This window comes from Vulpes lagopus, chromosome 6, assembly GCF_018345385.1.
Source record: "Vulpes lagopus strain Blue_001 chromosome 6, ASM1834538v1, whole genome shotgun sequence".
Classification (NCBI taxonomy): Eukaryota; Metazoa; Chordata; class Mammalia; order Carnivora; family Canidae; genus Vulpes; species Vulpes lagopus.
This window is the reverse complement of record NC_054829.1, coordinates 96,909,471-96,927,512: the sequence shown is the minus strand read 5'-3', so window position 1 is coordinate 96,927,512 and position 18,042 is coordinate 96,909,471. Positions and strand designations below refer to the sequence as shown.

The window sequence follows — 18,042 nt, the reverse complement described above, 5'->3', positions numbered from 1 at the left end:
TTTGTGTCTCTGTGTCACATTTTGGCAATTCTTGGCAATATCTCAAACTTTTTCATCATGTTTGTTAGAGTGATCTGTAATCAGTGATCTTTGATGTAACTGTTATATTTGTTTTGGGGCACTATGAACTGTGCTCATATAAAGTTACAAACTTAATAAATATTGTGTGTTCTAATTGCCTTACTCTCACTAGTTGTTCCCCATCTCTCTCCCTCACCTTGGGTCTCCCTGTTCCCTGAGACACAACAATATTGAAATTAGGCCAATTAATAACCCTACAGTGGCTTCTAAATATTCAAGTGAAAGGAGGAGTCCTACATGTCTCACTTTAAATAAAAAACTAGAAATGATTAAGCTTAGTGAGGAAGGCATGTTAAAAGCCAAGATGGGCCAAAAACTAAGCCTCTTGTACTAAACAGCCAAAGTTCCTGAAGGAAATTAAAAGTACTACTCCAGTGAGCACATGAATAATAAGAAAGTGAAACAACCTTATGCTGATATGGAGAAAGTTTGAGTGGTCTGGATAGAAGATCAAACCAACCACAACATTCCTTTAAGCCGAAAACCTAAACCAGAAGAAGGACTTAATTAATTCTCCTCAATTCTGTGAAGGCTAAGAGAGGTGAGGAAGCTGCCAAAGAAAAGTTTAAAGTTAACATAGGTTTGGTTTAAGGAAAGAAATGGTCTCTAACATAAAAGTGCAAGGTGAAGCAGTAAGTGGTTATAGCAAGTTACCCTGAAGATTTTGCTAAGTTCATTATGAAGATGGCTACACTAAACAACAGGTTTTCAATGTAGATGAAACAGCCTTCTAGTGAAGGAAGATGCCATTTGGGTGGACTTTCATAGTGAGAGAGGAGTCAGTGCCTAAGTATTTAGAGGACAGGCTGACTTTTATGTTAGGGTCTAATATAATAGCTGGTGACTTTAGGTTGAAGCCAGTGCTTATTTACCATACTGAAAATCCTAGAGTCCTAAGGAATTATGCTAATCTGCTCTCCTATGCTTTATAAATGGAACAGTAAAGTCTGGATGACAGAACTTCGGTTTACAAAATGGTTTCCTGAATATTAATCCCACTGTTAAAACCTGCTCAGAACAAAAGGATTCCTTTCAAAATACGCTGCTCATTGACAATATACTCGGTCACCCAAGAGTTCTGATGTACCAAATGCATGTTGTTTTCATGCCTGCTAATAGAACATCTGTTTTTGCAGTTTATATACAACATTTGGATAAAGGAGTAATTTTGACTTTGAAGTCTTACTATTTAAGTAAGACTCTAGCGGCCATAGATAGAGATTATTCTGATTGATCTGGGCAAAGTACATTGAAAACCTTCTGGAGGGGCAGCCCCAGTGGCTCAGCAGTTTAGTGCTGCCTTCGGCCTGAGGCATGATCCTGGAGACCTGAGATCAAGACCCTCGTCAGACTCCCCGCGTGGAGCCCGCTTCTCCCTCTGCCTGTGTCTCTGCCCCTCTCTCTCTCTCTCTCTCTCTCTCTGTGTCTCCCATGAATAAATAAATAAAATCTAAAAATAAAAAAATAAAATAACCTGGAAAGGATTCACCATTCTAAGATGCCTTTACGAACATTTGTGATTCATGGGTAGAGGTCAGAATACTGACATGAAACAGGTGTTTGGAAGAGGTTGATTCCAGCTCTCCTGGACGAATTTTGAGGGCTTCAAGACTTTGGTGGAGGAAGTAACTGCAGATGTGGTAAAAATAGCAAAGAATAGAACTAGAAGTGGAGCCTGAGGACATGACTGAATTGCTGCAACTCATAAAACTTGAATGGGTGAGGAGTTGCTTGTTATGGATGAGCAAAGAAAATGGTTTCTTGAGATGGAACCTACTCCTGATGAAGATGCTGTGAAGATTGTTGAAATGACAACAAAGGATTTAGAATATTACACAAACTTAGTTGATAAAGCAGCAGCAGTTTGAGAGAATTTGAGAGAAGTTTTGTGGATAAAATATCCAAGCAGCATTGCGTGCTACAGAGAAATCCTTTGTGAAAGGAAAAGTCGATTAATAGAGCAAACTTCATTGTTTAACCACAGTTCTTAACCACAGCCACCCCATGCTTCAGTAACCAACCCCTGATCAGCCAGCAGCCAGCATAATCAAAGCAGGACGTTCCACCAGCAAAAAGATTATGACCCACTAAAAGCTCAGATGATGGTTTTTAGTAATAAAGTACATTTAAATTAAGGTTATAGTAGTTTTTTAGACATAATAATGTTACTCTTACTAGACAAATATAGTATAAACATAACTTCTCCGTGCAGTGGGAAACCAAAAACTTCAATAGTCTGACTTACATTATTGTGATAACTTGCTTTGTTATGGTGATTTGCAATTGCATCTGCAGTATCTCTGATGTATACCTATAGTGAAACTATAAATATCTAAAAAAAACATTTTCACTTTATGGCCTGAATATTTTTTTATCATTTCTTCATTATCATGGTAGATTTATCAAAATAAAAGTCCAAACATGTTTTATGTAGTTTTTTCTTTTCTTTTCTTTTCTTTTTTTTTTTTTTAAAGATTTTACTTATTTATTCATGAGAAACAGAGAAAGAGAGAGAGAGAGGCACAGAGACACAGGCAGAGCAGAGAGAAACAGGCTCCATGCAAGGAGCCTGATGTGGGACTTGATCCCAAGACCCTAGGATCATGCCCTGGGCCGAAAGCAGGTGCTAAACCGCTGAGCCACCCAGGGATCCCCAATATGTAGTTTTTTCGTAAGAGACCTGTGGTTCAGCGTATCCTATAGGGAGGAAGAAATTAATTCTCTAGACAGTGGACATTGTCAGCTAGTGAGTGAGCCATCACAGGTCAAATAGTTCATAAAGAGTAAAATTCTTCCTCAAGAAAGCATTATATCAAAGTCGAACAATTGATTAGCTGCAATTTCATATAATTCAACCTAAGAGTAGCACCAAAACCCTTAATGTATTTTTTAGATTTTTTTTTTTTTTAAGATTTACTCATTTTAGAGGGAGAGAGACACACTGAGTGTGCATACATAAGCAGGGGAAGGGGTAGGGCAGAGGGAGAGAATCTCAAGCAGACTCCCTCACTGAGTGCAGAGCCCAATGTGGGGCTCTATCTCACAACCCTGAGGTCATGACCTGACCCACAATCAAGAGTTGGACACTATTGCCTGAGCCACGCAGGCACCCCAGTTTTTTCTCTCCCATGTTTTTAGTATTATCTTATCAAAAGCTAACTCTGTATCCCTTTTGTCTATGAACACACTTTTTAGTATTATTGTTGGGAAAAGTAATCAAGGCATATATTCCTCAGCTTGAATAAAATCTGAGAAGAGTCCTGAAAATTTTCATTAGTAAATAAACTGATTAACCTTAAAATGAAGTCTCTGAGAATTTCAATTTCTCTATGAATTCTACTTCAGTAATAATATTGGATAAAATAATAGTTAGAAAAATGTTCCAAGATGTTATATGTTCAGATCTTGGTAGTTTCCTCACTATTTACTTTTTGTAAATATCGCATAATTTATTATGCATTGTTAAAAAATTTATAATTATTAGAAAGAGTAAATCATCAGGGTACAAGTATATATAAAGTAAAAGTAATCTGTTTTCCTCAGATACTCTCTTCTCCATTTTACTTTACTCTGCTCCCTGGAGTAGTAAGTGTTAAATTTGGTTTGTAGTCTTCCAAAGCTTTTTAATGTGCATATGTATCTTTACTTTTTACATATAGGTGACAGTAGTGTTGACATTTTTGTTTGTGCAGATTTTGCCTTGTTATTTTAAATTACTGCTTTGTATTAAGTGAATAGTCATGTATTTTATCAGGCTTATCTTAGTGGGTATATAGACTTTTGTTTCCTATTTACAGTGTTGTAATTTATGCATATTTATGTTTTTTGTACACTTGTGTGAATATAAGATAAAATTTCAGATTTCTTAGGTTAAAGACAATGCTCTAATAACCTTAATAGATAATTGCCAAATTATCCTCCTTTTATCAGCTTAGGCTCTTAGCAGTTTGAGAGTTCCTGGTTTCTGCATCTTCGCCAGTTGTTGGTCCTAGTCTGATTTATAAAAACAATGTCTTATCATTTTACATTTGCATTTCTTTTATTGACATTGCAAAACTGTTTTATATATCAGTCATTTTTGTTTTTATATGTGGACAGTGTCTTATTTTAAATTTTCTTTTATTGACATTGCTAAGCCGTTCCATATATATTGATCATTTTTGTTTTTTATCTCTGGACATTCGGCTCAGTTCTTTTGTCTAAGAGTAGGGGGCGGGTATTCTTTAAAGTTTATTTCCAGAGTGCTTGGGTGGCTCAGTTGGTTAAGTGTCCCTCTTCTGATTTCGGCTAAGGTCGTGATCTCAGAGTTGTGTGATCAAGCCCTAGATTGGGATTCTTGCTCAGTTTGAGATTATCCCCATCTCCCTCTGCCCTACTCCCCACTCCCCAACTTTCTATCTCTCTAAAGAAGTCTTAAAGAGAAAATAAAGTTTATTTCCAAGTATTCTAATTAAGGATGCTAACTTAGCCATGTAAGGCATTAGGTTGAAAATGATTATCCAAAATCATTTGTCTTGGGGAGCCTTGGGTGGCTCAGCAGTTTAGTCCCGGTCTTTGGCCCAGGGCATGATCCTGGAGTCCCGGGATTGAGTCCCACATCGGGCTCCCTGCATGGAGCCTGCTTCTCCCTCTGCTTATGTCTCTGCCTCTGTGTCTCTCATGAATTAATAAATAAAAATCTTTAAAAAACAAAAAATCCCCAAATCATTTGTCTTTTAACATTGTGCAATTATATGTTTGTTACATGGTTTAGATTTTTACGTAGCGTAGTATCACCTTTCCTCCATGGCTTCTGGGTTTCATGCCCATCTTAAGAATAACTTTACCCACATAATTATTCTTTTCAATAGTTGCACAGCAGTCTCTTTTATGGTTGTATTTTATTTAAGTCAGCAGTTCTCAAATTTTTGGTTTCATGACCTTTTTATACTCTTAAATTACTGAGGACAGGACCCCTGGGTGGCTCAGCAGTTGACCTTTGGCCCAGGGTGTGATCCTGGATTCCCCGGATCAAGTCCCACATCAGGCTTCCTACATGAAGCCTGCTTCTTCCTCTGCCTATGTCTCTGTCTCTGTCTCTCTCTCTCTCTCTTTCTCTCTCTCTCTCTGTGTCTCTCATGAGTAAATAAAATCTTAAAGTTACTGAGGACTCCACAGAGCTTTGGTTATATAGGTTTTTATCTATTTCCATTTAGTATGTTAGAAAGTAACCTGAGAAAATGTAAAATTACATATTCATTTAGAAAATCCATTGCATGTTAACAAATAGTTTTATGAAAAAAATGTTTAAAAATATGGTGGGAAGAAAGGCATTTTTGCATTTTTATAAATCTCAGGTGCCTGACAATAGAAATTAGTGGTATGTATTTTCATAGCTGCTTCTACATTCAGCCTGTGAAGGAGATAAGTTGTTTCATAGAGAGTATAAGAATATAGGACCTCATACAAGTACATGGTTGGAAAAGGAAGATTTTTTAATAGCCTTTTAAGATCTTATAGGTATTCTCCTTTGATAATAGGTTTTTTGTAGGTCAACTGCAATGGAGAATCTGAAACCATATCCAAGAACCTTTCCTTCTATGTTACATTAAAATCTACTGGCCTATCTTGCATTTGGAATGGGTCTTTTTTTATCCATGCATGATTTTGCAATACCAGGGTTCATCTGGAAAGCACTGGTTCAGTGAATTATGCAGATCTTCTGGATATTGGTACTTTTCATTATACAGTATGAAAACAGTAACATTCATTAATACCACTACTAAACTCCTCACAAGTGTACTTAAATTTTAGTAAGTTTGTCGCAGTGGCAAATGGAGGCTTCCCAAAATTTTTCTCCTGAAAGCTCTTTTAAGAAATAACCATGGTTTATCTATCAGTCATGGTTAAAATGGAGTTCCATGAAAAAAGTGGCTAGTTCACTTCACAATTCAATTCCTTAAGCATTGATCGTACTTTGGAATGCAGAAGTGTTTTTGTTGTTGTTTTTGAATTTTTGCAGAATATGAAAAAAGTGTACATAGATTAGAATTTAATGAAACTAGTAATTATTGCTTCATCAGTGGCATTCTTAACTGCCGCTTTTTTTTTTTTTTTTAAGATTTATGTATTTATTCATTCAAAGAGAGAGAGGCAGGCAGAGACACAGGCTGAGGGAGAAAGCAGGCCCCATGGAGGGAGCCCGACGGGGGGGACTCAATCCTGGGTCTCCAGAATCACGCCCTGGGCTGCAGGCGGTGCTAAACTGCTGCGCCATTGGGGCTGCCCTGCCACTGACATTGTTACTGTGAGAGGTGGTGAAGACAAAGGGGTACAGTGACTGCTAATACAATTTGGTGCCATTGTATGGAACTTGCTAAGAAGACACTAGCAGATTTACCCTACCATTGCAATGTCAACACAGTGAAAAATAAAATAATGTCTTATTAGCATTATTATGAAAATAGTTCTTATTAGAGCTTAAAGGGTCTGCAAACCACGTTTTGATAACTTGAATTTAAATGATCCTTTGTTGAAAGCACATAATATGTTTCCACATTTTCCAACATTAAGAACATTTTTATACAAACATTTTTGCCTAATCATCTAATTATGTTCTTAAGGTAAATTTTTATATGTTCAATGGCTAGATGCAGTAAAAAAAAAAAAAAGATTTATTTTTAATTGAGTTCTAATTGACATATAACAGTTTCAGGTGTACAGCATGACTCAGTATTTGTGTATATTGTGAAATGATCACTACAGTAAGTGTATTTATAATATCTGTCACCATGTATAGTTACAAAGGTTTTTTTCCTTGTGATGAGAACTTCTTTAAGATTTACTCTTAGCAAAAAAAAAAAAAATTTACTCTTAGCAACTTGTGTATATACAGAATACATTGTCATTAACTGTAGTCACCATATTGTATATCCTTCATGACTTTTATTTTATAACTGGAAGTTTGTACCTTTTGGCCCAAAGAACCCGTTTTCACCCAACCCCTACCTCTGCCAGCCAACAATATGTTTTCTGTATTTATGACCTTGGGTTTTTTGTTTGTATTCTGTTTTAAGATTCCCCATATTAATAAAATCATGTGGTATTTGTCTTTCTTTTTCTGACTTATTTCAGTTAGCATATGCCCTCAAAGTCCATCCAGTGTCACAAATGACAGATTTCTTCCTTCTTTTTTTTCCTTTTTTTTTTGTATAGGTGAATAATACCCCATTATGTACATACAACATTCTCTTTATCCATTTATTCATTCATTTATGGACACTGAGGTTGTTTCTATATCTTGGCTATTATAATGCTGCATGAACATGAGGGTGGTGCATATATCTTTTTGAGTTATTGTTTTCATTTTCTTGAGATAAATACCCAGAAATGGAATTGCTGGACGATATGGTAGTTTTATTTTTTTGAGGAAAGATTTAATTAATTTTGGAAAACCAGAGTATAGTATTTGACCTTATTACATGTATGTTTAATAATTTTTACACCTTTGCTTTTTTCTTTTTTGTCCTTGGGTAGCGGCTTGGCAAATTCACATTATCAAGTGGATGTTGAAATGTATCTCATTTTTTTGTCAGATTATCCAGGCATTAATCAGGGAGTTGTTTGGAAACCTGTCTTCAGACAACCTTATTCTCAATGAGAAAGTGAAATTTCCCTTTTGAGTTACCTTTGGTATAGTAATTCAGACAATATAACTGTACTGAAGATATTATCTAGGGATATTTAAGTATAACTTTGATGTGACATGAGTTTATCTTCCAGATATTAGAATAAAACATTTTAACAAGTATATACAGATGCGTAGAAACTAGTATACGTTGTTTCAGAACATGTCTGTGATAGCATTCCTCAATGTATCCCTTTATTTTGTTATTTTCCCATTTGTGTGTTTGAGTAAACAGAGAATTGCATTTAATACTTTTCCCCCCATTTTTTTAGGAGTCTCATTTTCCACTCTTGACTAATACTTTTTCATTTCTATGAGAATTCAACTTTCTTGCTCTCCGCTTTCATTTCTGGTTAAATACTTCCATTTTTCTCATTTAAGTGTTTGGTTATTTCTATCATAGCACTTAGCACACTGTTGTCTCTCTACTACATTTCTGTGAATTACTCTGAAGCATGAACCTCAGGGGGTCTCTAAAGTATAGCATGGTAGAGATTCTGCGAAGTAGGTTGGGCAGTAGGTACAAAATATATACTTCTAAATGAAAGAGAAAACTAATCATTACTTGCCACTGTATTAATATCTACCATGTAAAATTATTTTTAAAGTAAATTCTTAATTGTGGTAAATAAAATACTCCATAACATAAAATTTACCATCTTAGCCGTTTTTTAAGTGTATGGTTGTTTCAGTAGTTTTAAGTACGTCATTACTATTGTGCAACTAGTGTTCAGAATTCTTTTCATCTTACAAAACTAAAGCTCTATACTCATTAAGCAGTTGTTCATTTCTTTTCCTTCTAGCCCCTGCCATTTTACTCTATGAATTTGATTACGTTAGGTACCTCATACAAGTAGAATCATACTGTTTGTCTTTTTTTGATTCGCTTATTTAACATGATGTCCCTAAGGTTCATCTTCAGAATTTGCCTTTTAAGTCTGATACATATCCCACTGTATGTTTAACCCACATTTTGTTTATCTAGTTATCTGTCAGTGGACACTTGAGCTGTGTCCTCCCTTTGGCTATTATGAAGAATGCTGCTACAAATGTGAATATGGAAACTACCATGTTTGACACTGACTTTTTACTTTTAGATGGGCACTCTGGTTTTTTAAAAATGATAAAAGCAAAACTTGGCAAGCAAACCTTCGGCTGATCTCTAAGTTTGATACTGTTGAAGACTTTTGGGCGTAAGTAACCTATTTAGGATGTTTGTTTAATTGTGTAATTTTTCATTTTGAGTCACATTCACAAAATGAAGGTTAAGGTAAACAATTAATAAATATTCATCTATAGACCTACCTTTTGTTTGTCCATCTCCTTACAACTGTTTGAATTGGTGATTATATCTCATCATTTAGAAAGCTTTAGTCTTGTCATCCTTTAGCCCTGTGTATATTCTGTATTCCTTGTCCTAAGAGATCCTTCTCCTAAGAGCCCTTTGTTGCTTCTAGAACTTTTGACAATCTTTTAGAACCTGTTCCCTTTCTTGATTGCCCAGATACCTTTGCTCCATACTCCAGAGCTTTGTTAGGTTCCCATTTGTGCAGATTTTTTTTAGTGAAACACTTGGGATTTCCTATGGTAGAGATTCTGCGATTTTTTTTTTTTTTAAAGGCTGAAGTGCTCAAAATTCAGGTTTGTCCAAGTATCTGTGATGGTAATTGATCAATTTCAAGAATAGTTGTAATATCTTTGAGATTTCTTTTCAGATTTAACAAAACATTAAGATTTGGGGGTCAAAACTTTGCTTGACTTTGACGTAAAATTGAAAATTGTAAAGTCTCTTCAAGAAGTTTTGTAGTATTCTCCAAAAACAATTAACTTAATATGTAATTTATTTGAAAAATAATTTTTATGTCAAAGATAAAACTTGCTAAAACCGTTTTAAGAGGTGTAACTAACTAGCAGTTACCTAAAAATTCTAGTTTGTACATCTAGTATATTTTTGGATCCTATATATGTTAAATCATTGATGCATTTCTTATATATTAATCCACTGAATGTATTTTGCCCACACAAAAGAACAGATTGTCAGAAGATTCATATATCTATCCTTCTTCCAGGGTAGAGACAATATTCTTTTGTATCTTTCCAGTGATTTGCCCATATAATAGGCATTTAGTATGCATTTAAATCCCGGGGCAGGGGTGGGGGGGGTGGGGAGTATAGACTAATTAGAGAAAACTCTTAAATTGTGAGCTATACGCTTTAAGAGCAGTCACTTTATATTGAAATCATTGGCTTTTTTTTTTTTAAGTAATGAAACTATATTTAAATCACCAGTAATTCACAGATTTAATTGTCTAAAGAGGGTTATTGTATTTTGCCCTTCATCAAACATTAAGTGATTTTCTTCTTTAATTGTATTTACTTGAATCTTCTAAACCAAAAAGTCTCCAGTCTCCTAATGGAGGAAGAGCAAGAGTCTTGAACCATTTCCCCATTGAATCAGGTTTAATGTTTATCTAGTTTGTTTGGCTTTTCACCAATTTTTGTAATTGAGTTTCTAAGTGGACCTCTAATTAGAACATGGCCCCACACTTTAGTTATGTACAAGCAATGTTATTGCATAGTGGACTTAGACATACGAAGGAATTGTTTAGGTTTCTGTAAATACCTAAGCACTTACTCATTTCTCCTTTTTTCCTGGCAGATTTTGTGGTGAACAGCTGTTGAGCCCTTTGGGATTTATCTAGTCTTGTCTGTAGTTTTCTGATTCTATTTAAATATGTCATTACAGATTCTCATTACTATAAACTTAACTAAGAGACCTTAGAGCATCACAAAGGAGAAAAGAGACAACATAAACATTGGTCATTTCTACCTTGGATGCCATTGAAGGCAGTCCATTAATTTCATAAAGTTGTGCTTATTCTATGGTTACTAACCCAGGCCTCATTTGTTGCCTGATGGTAGTTGCAAGTGGTAATGTAGTTTGGGAAGAGTGACCATTGAGTAATTAAACAGGTCTCAGTCCTCCTCTACCTTCCCCAAACTGGATTTATATGTTATCCTGTGGGATGTGATCCAAAGGATGCCAGAATCTTTCTTAAAATTCTATTTGAGATATTTCTAGATTGGGTTAAAATAGCATCAAGAGAATCTAACTAAGGATAATAGTAGCTTTGTCCATGGTCTGCAGATGTAGTAAAGATCATGTTTCTGCATTTAATATTTACTTTCAGGCTAGTGAATATCCAAGTTACATTGATATTTGGGGAAAAGTTTAGAAATACAGATTCCAGGGTTCTAGCCCGTATTTAAGGGATTAAAATCACAAGGAGTAGGGCCAGGTGTGGTTTTTGTTTGTTTGCTTGTTTGTTTTTTTCCAAAGCTTCCCAAATGATTGCTGTGCTGACTGACTAGTAATGACTGCAGTATTTGAGACCCATTGGTCTGTTTAGGATACCTTCAAGGATAATAGTGTTGTCTTCTTTCAATCATGCAACCTTGATAGGAAGTTTGTCTTACTTTCTCTGGATTTTTTCTGTGTGTGTGTGTCTTTAAAACTGCTCATTAGCCTCATGAATTCTTTCATGTACTTAAAGCCACCTCAGGCTTCCTATTCCCAGTTTCTTATATATACATATGTATGCATTGAGTTAAGAAATATATCAAAATATATTTTTATCAGAATAAAATTATTAAACATATTTTCCTGAAAATCATCAAATGCTGATTCTTGAACTGACCGTTAAGATACCTGTTTGATGCATTAAAGAAATTAACTCAGTAGAAAAACAAGTAAACATGAACTTTTATCTTATCATATTTTCTAAATGTATATGTAGGTACCTAAACTGCATTACATATTCTATGTTTATAATTGTCCTTTTCTTTTACCTAGTCTGTACAACCACATCCAGTTGTCTAGTAATTTAATGCCTGGCTGTGACTACTCACTTTTTAAGGTATGCTTTAACTGGCAATTTCATATATTTATTACAAGACTGGACTGTTCATTTACTCATTAAGAGATCTTGTCAGAAACTTAGGAATAGTTAATGCTCTGAGGTTTGGAGAATAATTAAATTAGTTTTACTGGGCTTTCACATAAACAAATTTTGCCCTATTGCTGTAAGTAATTGAAATTGAGAGTCTTACTTTATGGGCACACAGTGTGATTGATTTTTGAAGAGAGCTTTGTTCATCCAGTCCAGTCTCTTTTATATATTTGAGTAGGCTGGAGTTTGTCAGAATTCTTAACCTGGGATGTATTGGTCTTTGGGGTATTTATAAATCAGTTTTGTCAAGTGGTAGGAGGTGGGGCATTCATTAACCCTGAAATTGCATAATTTTGCATGTATTTTTCTAGATCATAGACATGTATGTAGCTTCTCAAGGGTATCTGCTACTCTGTGTTTAAGAACCTCAAAAGAAACTCAAGGTTTGATAGCTAGTAAGTGTCTATATCAAGAATCTTAATTCTGTAGTCCCTTGCCTCTGGATTTAAGGCCTGCCTGCTTTTTTTCCCCCACTACATCAATAGCAGTTTTATGAAGAGAAAAAAACAAGAAGTTGACAGAGTTGTTGCTTGCTCTTTCTAGTGATCTCTTCAATTAAAATAACAATTTTGTCTAATATTGTTACTTACTAACCTTGTAGGATGGTATTGAGCCTATGTGGGAAGATGAGAAAAACAAACGAGGAGGACGATGGCTAATTACATTGAACAAGCAGCAGAGACGTAGTGACCTGGATCGCTTTTGGCTAGAGACAGTAAGGTTTTAAAATTATAAAATAGTTTTGGAATACTAAAAATTTAATTTGGATTACATTTTACATTGGTTACTTCTGAAGAGATGAGGATACCCACCCTATAAAGTCTAAGCCAGCAATTTATTTTGTTATATCATGTGAACATTGTATATTTTACATACTAGTCCAGTGAAACCCATTACCGTATTACATGTCAGATATAAAGTGATTGGTAGTTGATTCTCACCTTCCACAGTAAGTTTCTCCTGGTCATTTCATTAACTTCAAAATTGCAGAACTTCACATTTTGCATAGTGTAAGTTTTTACAACCTTCTTTAGAGTATTACTGTGTATAAATTTTTTAGGTCAGTGAAGCAAACAATGAAAGCATAGCTTGATATTATTTACCTTATGTATTGTACTATAATCTAAAACTTCCGGCTTTTTAAGACATATATTAAATATGAGATAATTGGCATTTTCTATAGTGAGAAGTTAGAAGCTCTAAGCTATTAGGAGTAGGGATAATAGTCTCTTGGATTCGTGGCACTCATCACAGTGTCTAATTTATAGTTAGCATTTAATGAGTTAAACAGTGAATATTTGCATGAATTTTCTTTTTTTGAATGAAGAAACTTAAGTTTGCTTTTGGAGATTATCAGTAAATACCATTTAGAATTCCACTTTAAAAATTAGTCATTTCAGTTTTGTAAGATGACAAAAGTTCAGGAGATGGATGATTGTTATAGCTATACGATGTTGTCAGTATACTTAATGCCATTGAACCATACCCTTAAAAATGGTTAAGTGATTTAATGTCATATTTTGTCTATACTCAAATAAAAAACGTTATTTAAATGGTTAAAATGGTAAATTTTATATATATTTGCCACAATAAAAAAAAAAAAACTGTGTTCATGAAAAACAGCAAGATCATAAGGCAGTTAATTTAACCTTGCACAACGATTCAGTCCTTCCATTATTTGTTTGCTGGCAAGTAGAAGCAGAAGAGCAATTGAATATTAACATAATTTACCTTTCATATGTGCCCTGACATCAATTGCCCCATTTGCTAAAAAAAGTTAAAATCAACTGTTAATGTTCTTGATATTAAACAAAGAAATGAATCTTTAAAAAGTCAGGACAAAGAACAATATATATAAATATAATTTAGACATTGAAAAAGTCAACTTTTGGTTTAAAAACTGTTTTCAGTTTTGTATATATACAAATGTAAGAAACATTTGTAGTTTAATAAGCAGTGAATAATTTGTTTCATGTAATTTGGGATTGAATTTTTTTAAAGCTGCTGTGCCTTATTGGAGAATCTTTTGATGACTACAGTGATGATGTATGTGGAGCTGTTGTTAATGTTAGAGCTAAAGGTGATAAGATAGCAATATGGACTACTGAATGTGAAAACAGAGAGGCTGTTACACATATAGGGTAAGTTTTGCTATTTTTATACTTCCTTTAAAATATTAAGATAACTAAAAGCAAAGTACTGTTACAACTTTAAAAATACTTGGATTTGTAGATCATTATTTTCCTTGTATTGTTTTCATGAAAACTTATAATCTTGAACCTGCTCTATTGGTTTTCATTGTCTTGTCCATATTTTTTAAAATTTCTTTTTTCCTCGCAATGGAGTATGTAATCAATGACCAGAGTATTCTATTTTGGCATGTAGCATTTTATTTATGAGAATATTAAGTCTTTTTTCTACTTTAAAATCGTAACATTAGTATTACAATACTCATAGGAATAGTAATTCAGTGAGTATTTGCAAATAGTATATATTCTGTATACATGTGTGTAAAAATTTCAGTGACTGACATTTAAATGATAGTATTTTAGTTCTGTCCATATTTTAAATGTCTGTTCTGTGCACATGTGTGTAAAATTTTCAGTGACATTTAAGTAATAGTATTTTAGTTGTGTCCATATTTTAAAAACCTACATGTGTAAGTTTTTAAATTTGGGGCACGGTGAATAATTGCCTGGAATTTCCCTATCCCCCAAACATTGATCAGTATTAACTGGGATCCTCTTTTTATTACTTTTAAATTAGTAATATTTGACTTTTAATTTTGTGTTAAAATTAAGTATTGGTCATAGGTCACAAAGTAATTGGTTTGCCCTTCGTGATTGTTTTCAAACAATATGAATTCTCCTATGAACATAATTCCTTTCTAGATTAAAAGATAATGGAGATTTTCCAGGTTTTCTCTAAAAGAGAAGTTGAGGGCAGCCTGGATGGCTCAGCAGTTTAGTGCTGCCTTCAGCCCAGGGCCTGATACTGGAGACCCGGGATTAAGTCCCACATCAGGCTCCCTGCATGGAGCCTGCTTCTCCCTCTGCCTGTGTCTCTGCCTCTCTCTCTCTCTGTCTTTCATGAATAAATAAATAAAATCAAAAAAAAAAAAAAAAAGAAGAGAAGAAGTTGATTTGTCATCATATTCTTAACCTTTCAGCATCAAAACTTAATAGTTTTGATTATTAAAAAAAAACAATTTAAAAAATAAGTATGAAGTTCTTTCCTCTGAAAATATTGTATTTGTGTCAGTATTTAAAATTATTGAAGTCTTTGTGAAATATTTGACTTCAGTTTTGTAATGGAGAACTTTTTTTGTTTTGTTTTTGTTTTTGACCCAAGTTACATGGCTGAGTGCTCTGGCTTTCTGGCATTTTTATGATTAAGTGTAATGGAAGGGAATACTTTGTATCATCATATAAATCTGATAATGGTTATTTTAGTTAGAAAGTTATTTTTAGAAACTATTTGTAGGAAGGTAGTAGAATCTTCTGGAAGGTATGAGTATGAATAAAACTATCCTAGTATCATATTGGAGAATTTAGCTCCAATATATATAAATGTATGTCTTTTATTTTATTTGGGTGCTTATGTTTGAAGGTTTGCTGTCTTTTCTTTAGAATAAGTGTCCAAATTCCTAACTTTACCTGTGATGCTCTCTGTGATCTAGCCTCAGTTTTACTTAACCTTTTTAACTCATACTCCCTTTCTTTATGAGCTGTAGCCACACAGCCTTATTTAGTTCCCAGCCTTCAGATGTGCTTCATTCTCTCAGCATTTTACTTTTAACCTCATGACTTTTAAAGGGGAGATTTCTCTAATTTCACAGACAAGATTAGATCATCCTTGTTATACAATATCACAGCCCCTGTACTTACCCACGTTGGCACTCGTCATAGTTTGTTCTTAAAATAGAGTCACATGTTATTTGAAAATTAGGTTGCAGAGTTAGTATATAAGGCAGAAATGATGTATGTTTTAAATTACTCTGGAAATATCATAAAGTAATAAGTGGTAAATGTGATTTGCAGTAATATATTTATTATGGTTTATATATAAAATATAATTGTAGCATTTTATTTTATTTTTTAAAGATTTTATTTATTTACTCATGAGAGACACAGAGAGAGAGGCAGGGACACAAGTAGAGGGAGAAACAGGCTCCATTCAGGGAGCCCAACGTGGGACTCGATCCCAGGTCTCCAGGATCATGCCCTGGACTGAAGGTCGTGCTAAACCTCTGAGCCACCTGGGCTGCCCTAATTGTAGCATTTTAGATGAAAGAATTAAAGTAGACCTATATAGGCAATAAATTTTGTATAAATGAGTTATGCATGTGATGCAGCTCCACTGTATGTATTTGTGATTATTTGTTTGTGTGAATAATCAAATACTATAAACACCCAGGGACTGTCCATGCTTTGCTTATTGATTTATTAGTAATTACATAGTACCTGATAACATAGTGGAGTCTCAAATATTGGTTAAGTGTTTAACCAAGATTGTTGTGAAAATGAGTCAGATTTGCTAAAAGGAAAAAGTTGTGCAATTTCCTATTTCACGCTCTGAACTTTTTTTTTTATGTAAAGAACAAGAATATCAAATTTGGTGTATGTGAATAAAAATTAATGACTACCTTTTTTCTTTTTCTTCTTCTAGGAGGGTATACAAGGAAAGGTTAGGACTTCCTCCAAAGATAGTGATTGGTTATCAGTCCCATGCAGACACAGCTACAAAGAGCGGCTCCACTACTAAAAATAGGTTTGTTGTTTAAGAAGACACCTTCTGAGTATTCTCATAGGAGACTGCGTCAAGCAATCGAGATTTGGGAGCTGAACCAAAGCCTCTTCAAAAGCAGAGTGGACTGCATTTAAATTTGATTTCCATCTAAATGTTGCTAAGATATAAGAGAAGTCTCATTCACCTTTGTCTTGTACTTCTGTGTTCATATATTTTTTTTTTTTTAATTTTGGCTAGAGTGTCCACTATCCCAATCAAAGAATTAACAGTACACATCGTCCCCAGAATCCATAAATGTGTTCCTGGCCCACTCTGTAATAGCTTAGTAGAATTACCATATAAACACATTTTGCCCATCCACAATATTCAAAAAAGAACTTCCATTTCTATACCTTACAGGAAAAAAATTCTGTTTATGTTCCATTGTATGCAGGAGCATATTTTGCTGGTTTGAAAGAGTATGATGCATACAGTTTTCTAGCAATTTTCTTTGTTTCTTTTTACAGCATTGTCTTTGCTGTACTCTTGCTGATGGCTGCTAGATTTTAATTTATTTGTTTCCCTACTTGATAACATTAGTGATTCTGATTTCAGTTTTTCATTTGTTTTGCTTTTGTTTTTTTTCCTCATGTAACATTGGTGAAGGATCCAGGAATATGACACAAAGGTGGAATAAACATTAATTTTGTGCATTCTTTGGTAATTTTTTTTGTTTTTTTGTAACTGCAAAGCTTTGGTACAAATTTATGCATTTCATTCAAATCAGTGATCTATGTTTGTGTGATTTCCTAAACATAATTGTGGATTATAAAAAATGTAACATCATAATTACATTCCTAATTAGAATTAGTATGTCTGTTTTTGTATCTTTATGCTGTATTTTAACACTTTGTATTACTTAGGTTATTTTGCTTTGGTTAAAAAAAATGGCTCAAGTAGAAAAGCGGTCCCATTCATATTAAGACAGTGTACAAAACTGTAAATAAAATGTGTACAGTGAATTGTCTTTTAGACAACTAGATTTGTCCTTTTATTTCTCCATCTCTATAGAAGGAATTTGTACTTCTTATTGCCAGGCAGTCTCTATTGTGTCTTCTTGTAGTGTCTTCACCTGAACAGCATAAGTTTGGAGCACTAGTTTGATTATTATGTTTATTACAATTTTTAATAAATTGAATAGGTAGCATCATATATATGGAATTAAATTGATTTGGCTATCTTTGTTATTTATACAAGAAGGCATAGTCCTTCGGTCTTAGGTAAATAATGTACTCTTAATGTGTTAAAATTCAAGAGAATTGTTATCTTGGTGCATTACCATTTGATTGGTAGGAATGGCAGTTATAAAATTTGGTTGCTTAACTGAGATGTTGTTTTCTAAGTGTCAACATGATAGCATAGGGAAAGAGAACAGGTGGTTGGGGCTTATACATTTTGTTAGTATTGCTGTCTAAAGAGAATGGAATAAATAGGTATGAAGACATATTTATATTGGTAAATTGGTGTAGTATGGTTTTATGTAAATTTTAAAACTTG

General features: G+C 34.0%; 1 protein-coding gene across 2 annotated transcripts in view; it reads left to right on the top strand.

The window, feature by feature from the left end:
• The window catches only part of EIF4E (eukaryotic translation initiation factor 4E), a 44,368-nt gene extending 26,856 nt beyond the window's left edge, over positions 1 to 17,512 (top strand). For both annotated transcript variants that reach the window (XM_041759367.1, XM_041759366.1), the window contains exons 3-7: positions 8,845 to 8,940; positions 11,601 to 11,664; positions 12,359 to 12,472; positions 13,759 to 13,898; positions 16,426 to 17,512. In XM_041759367.1, coding sequence (XP_041615301.1) covers positions 8,845 to 8,940; positions 11,601 to 11,664; positions 12,359 to 12,472; positions 13,759 to 13,898; positions 16,426 to 16,540 — 529 coding nt within the window. In that variant the 3' untranslated portion in view covers positions 16,541 to 17,512. The remainder of the gene's footprint in view (positions 1 to 8,844; positions 8,941 to 11,600; positions 11,665 to 12,358; positions 12,473 to 13,758; positions 13,899 to 16,425) is intronic.
• Positions 17,513 to 18,042: the final 530 nt, after the last annotated feature.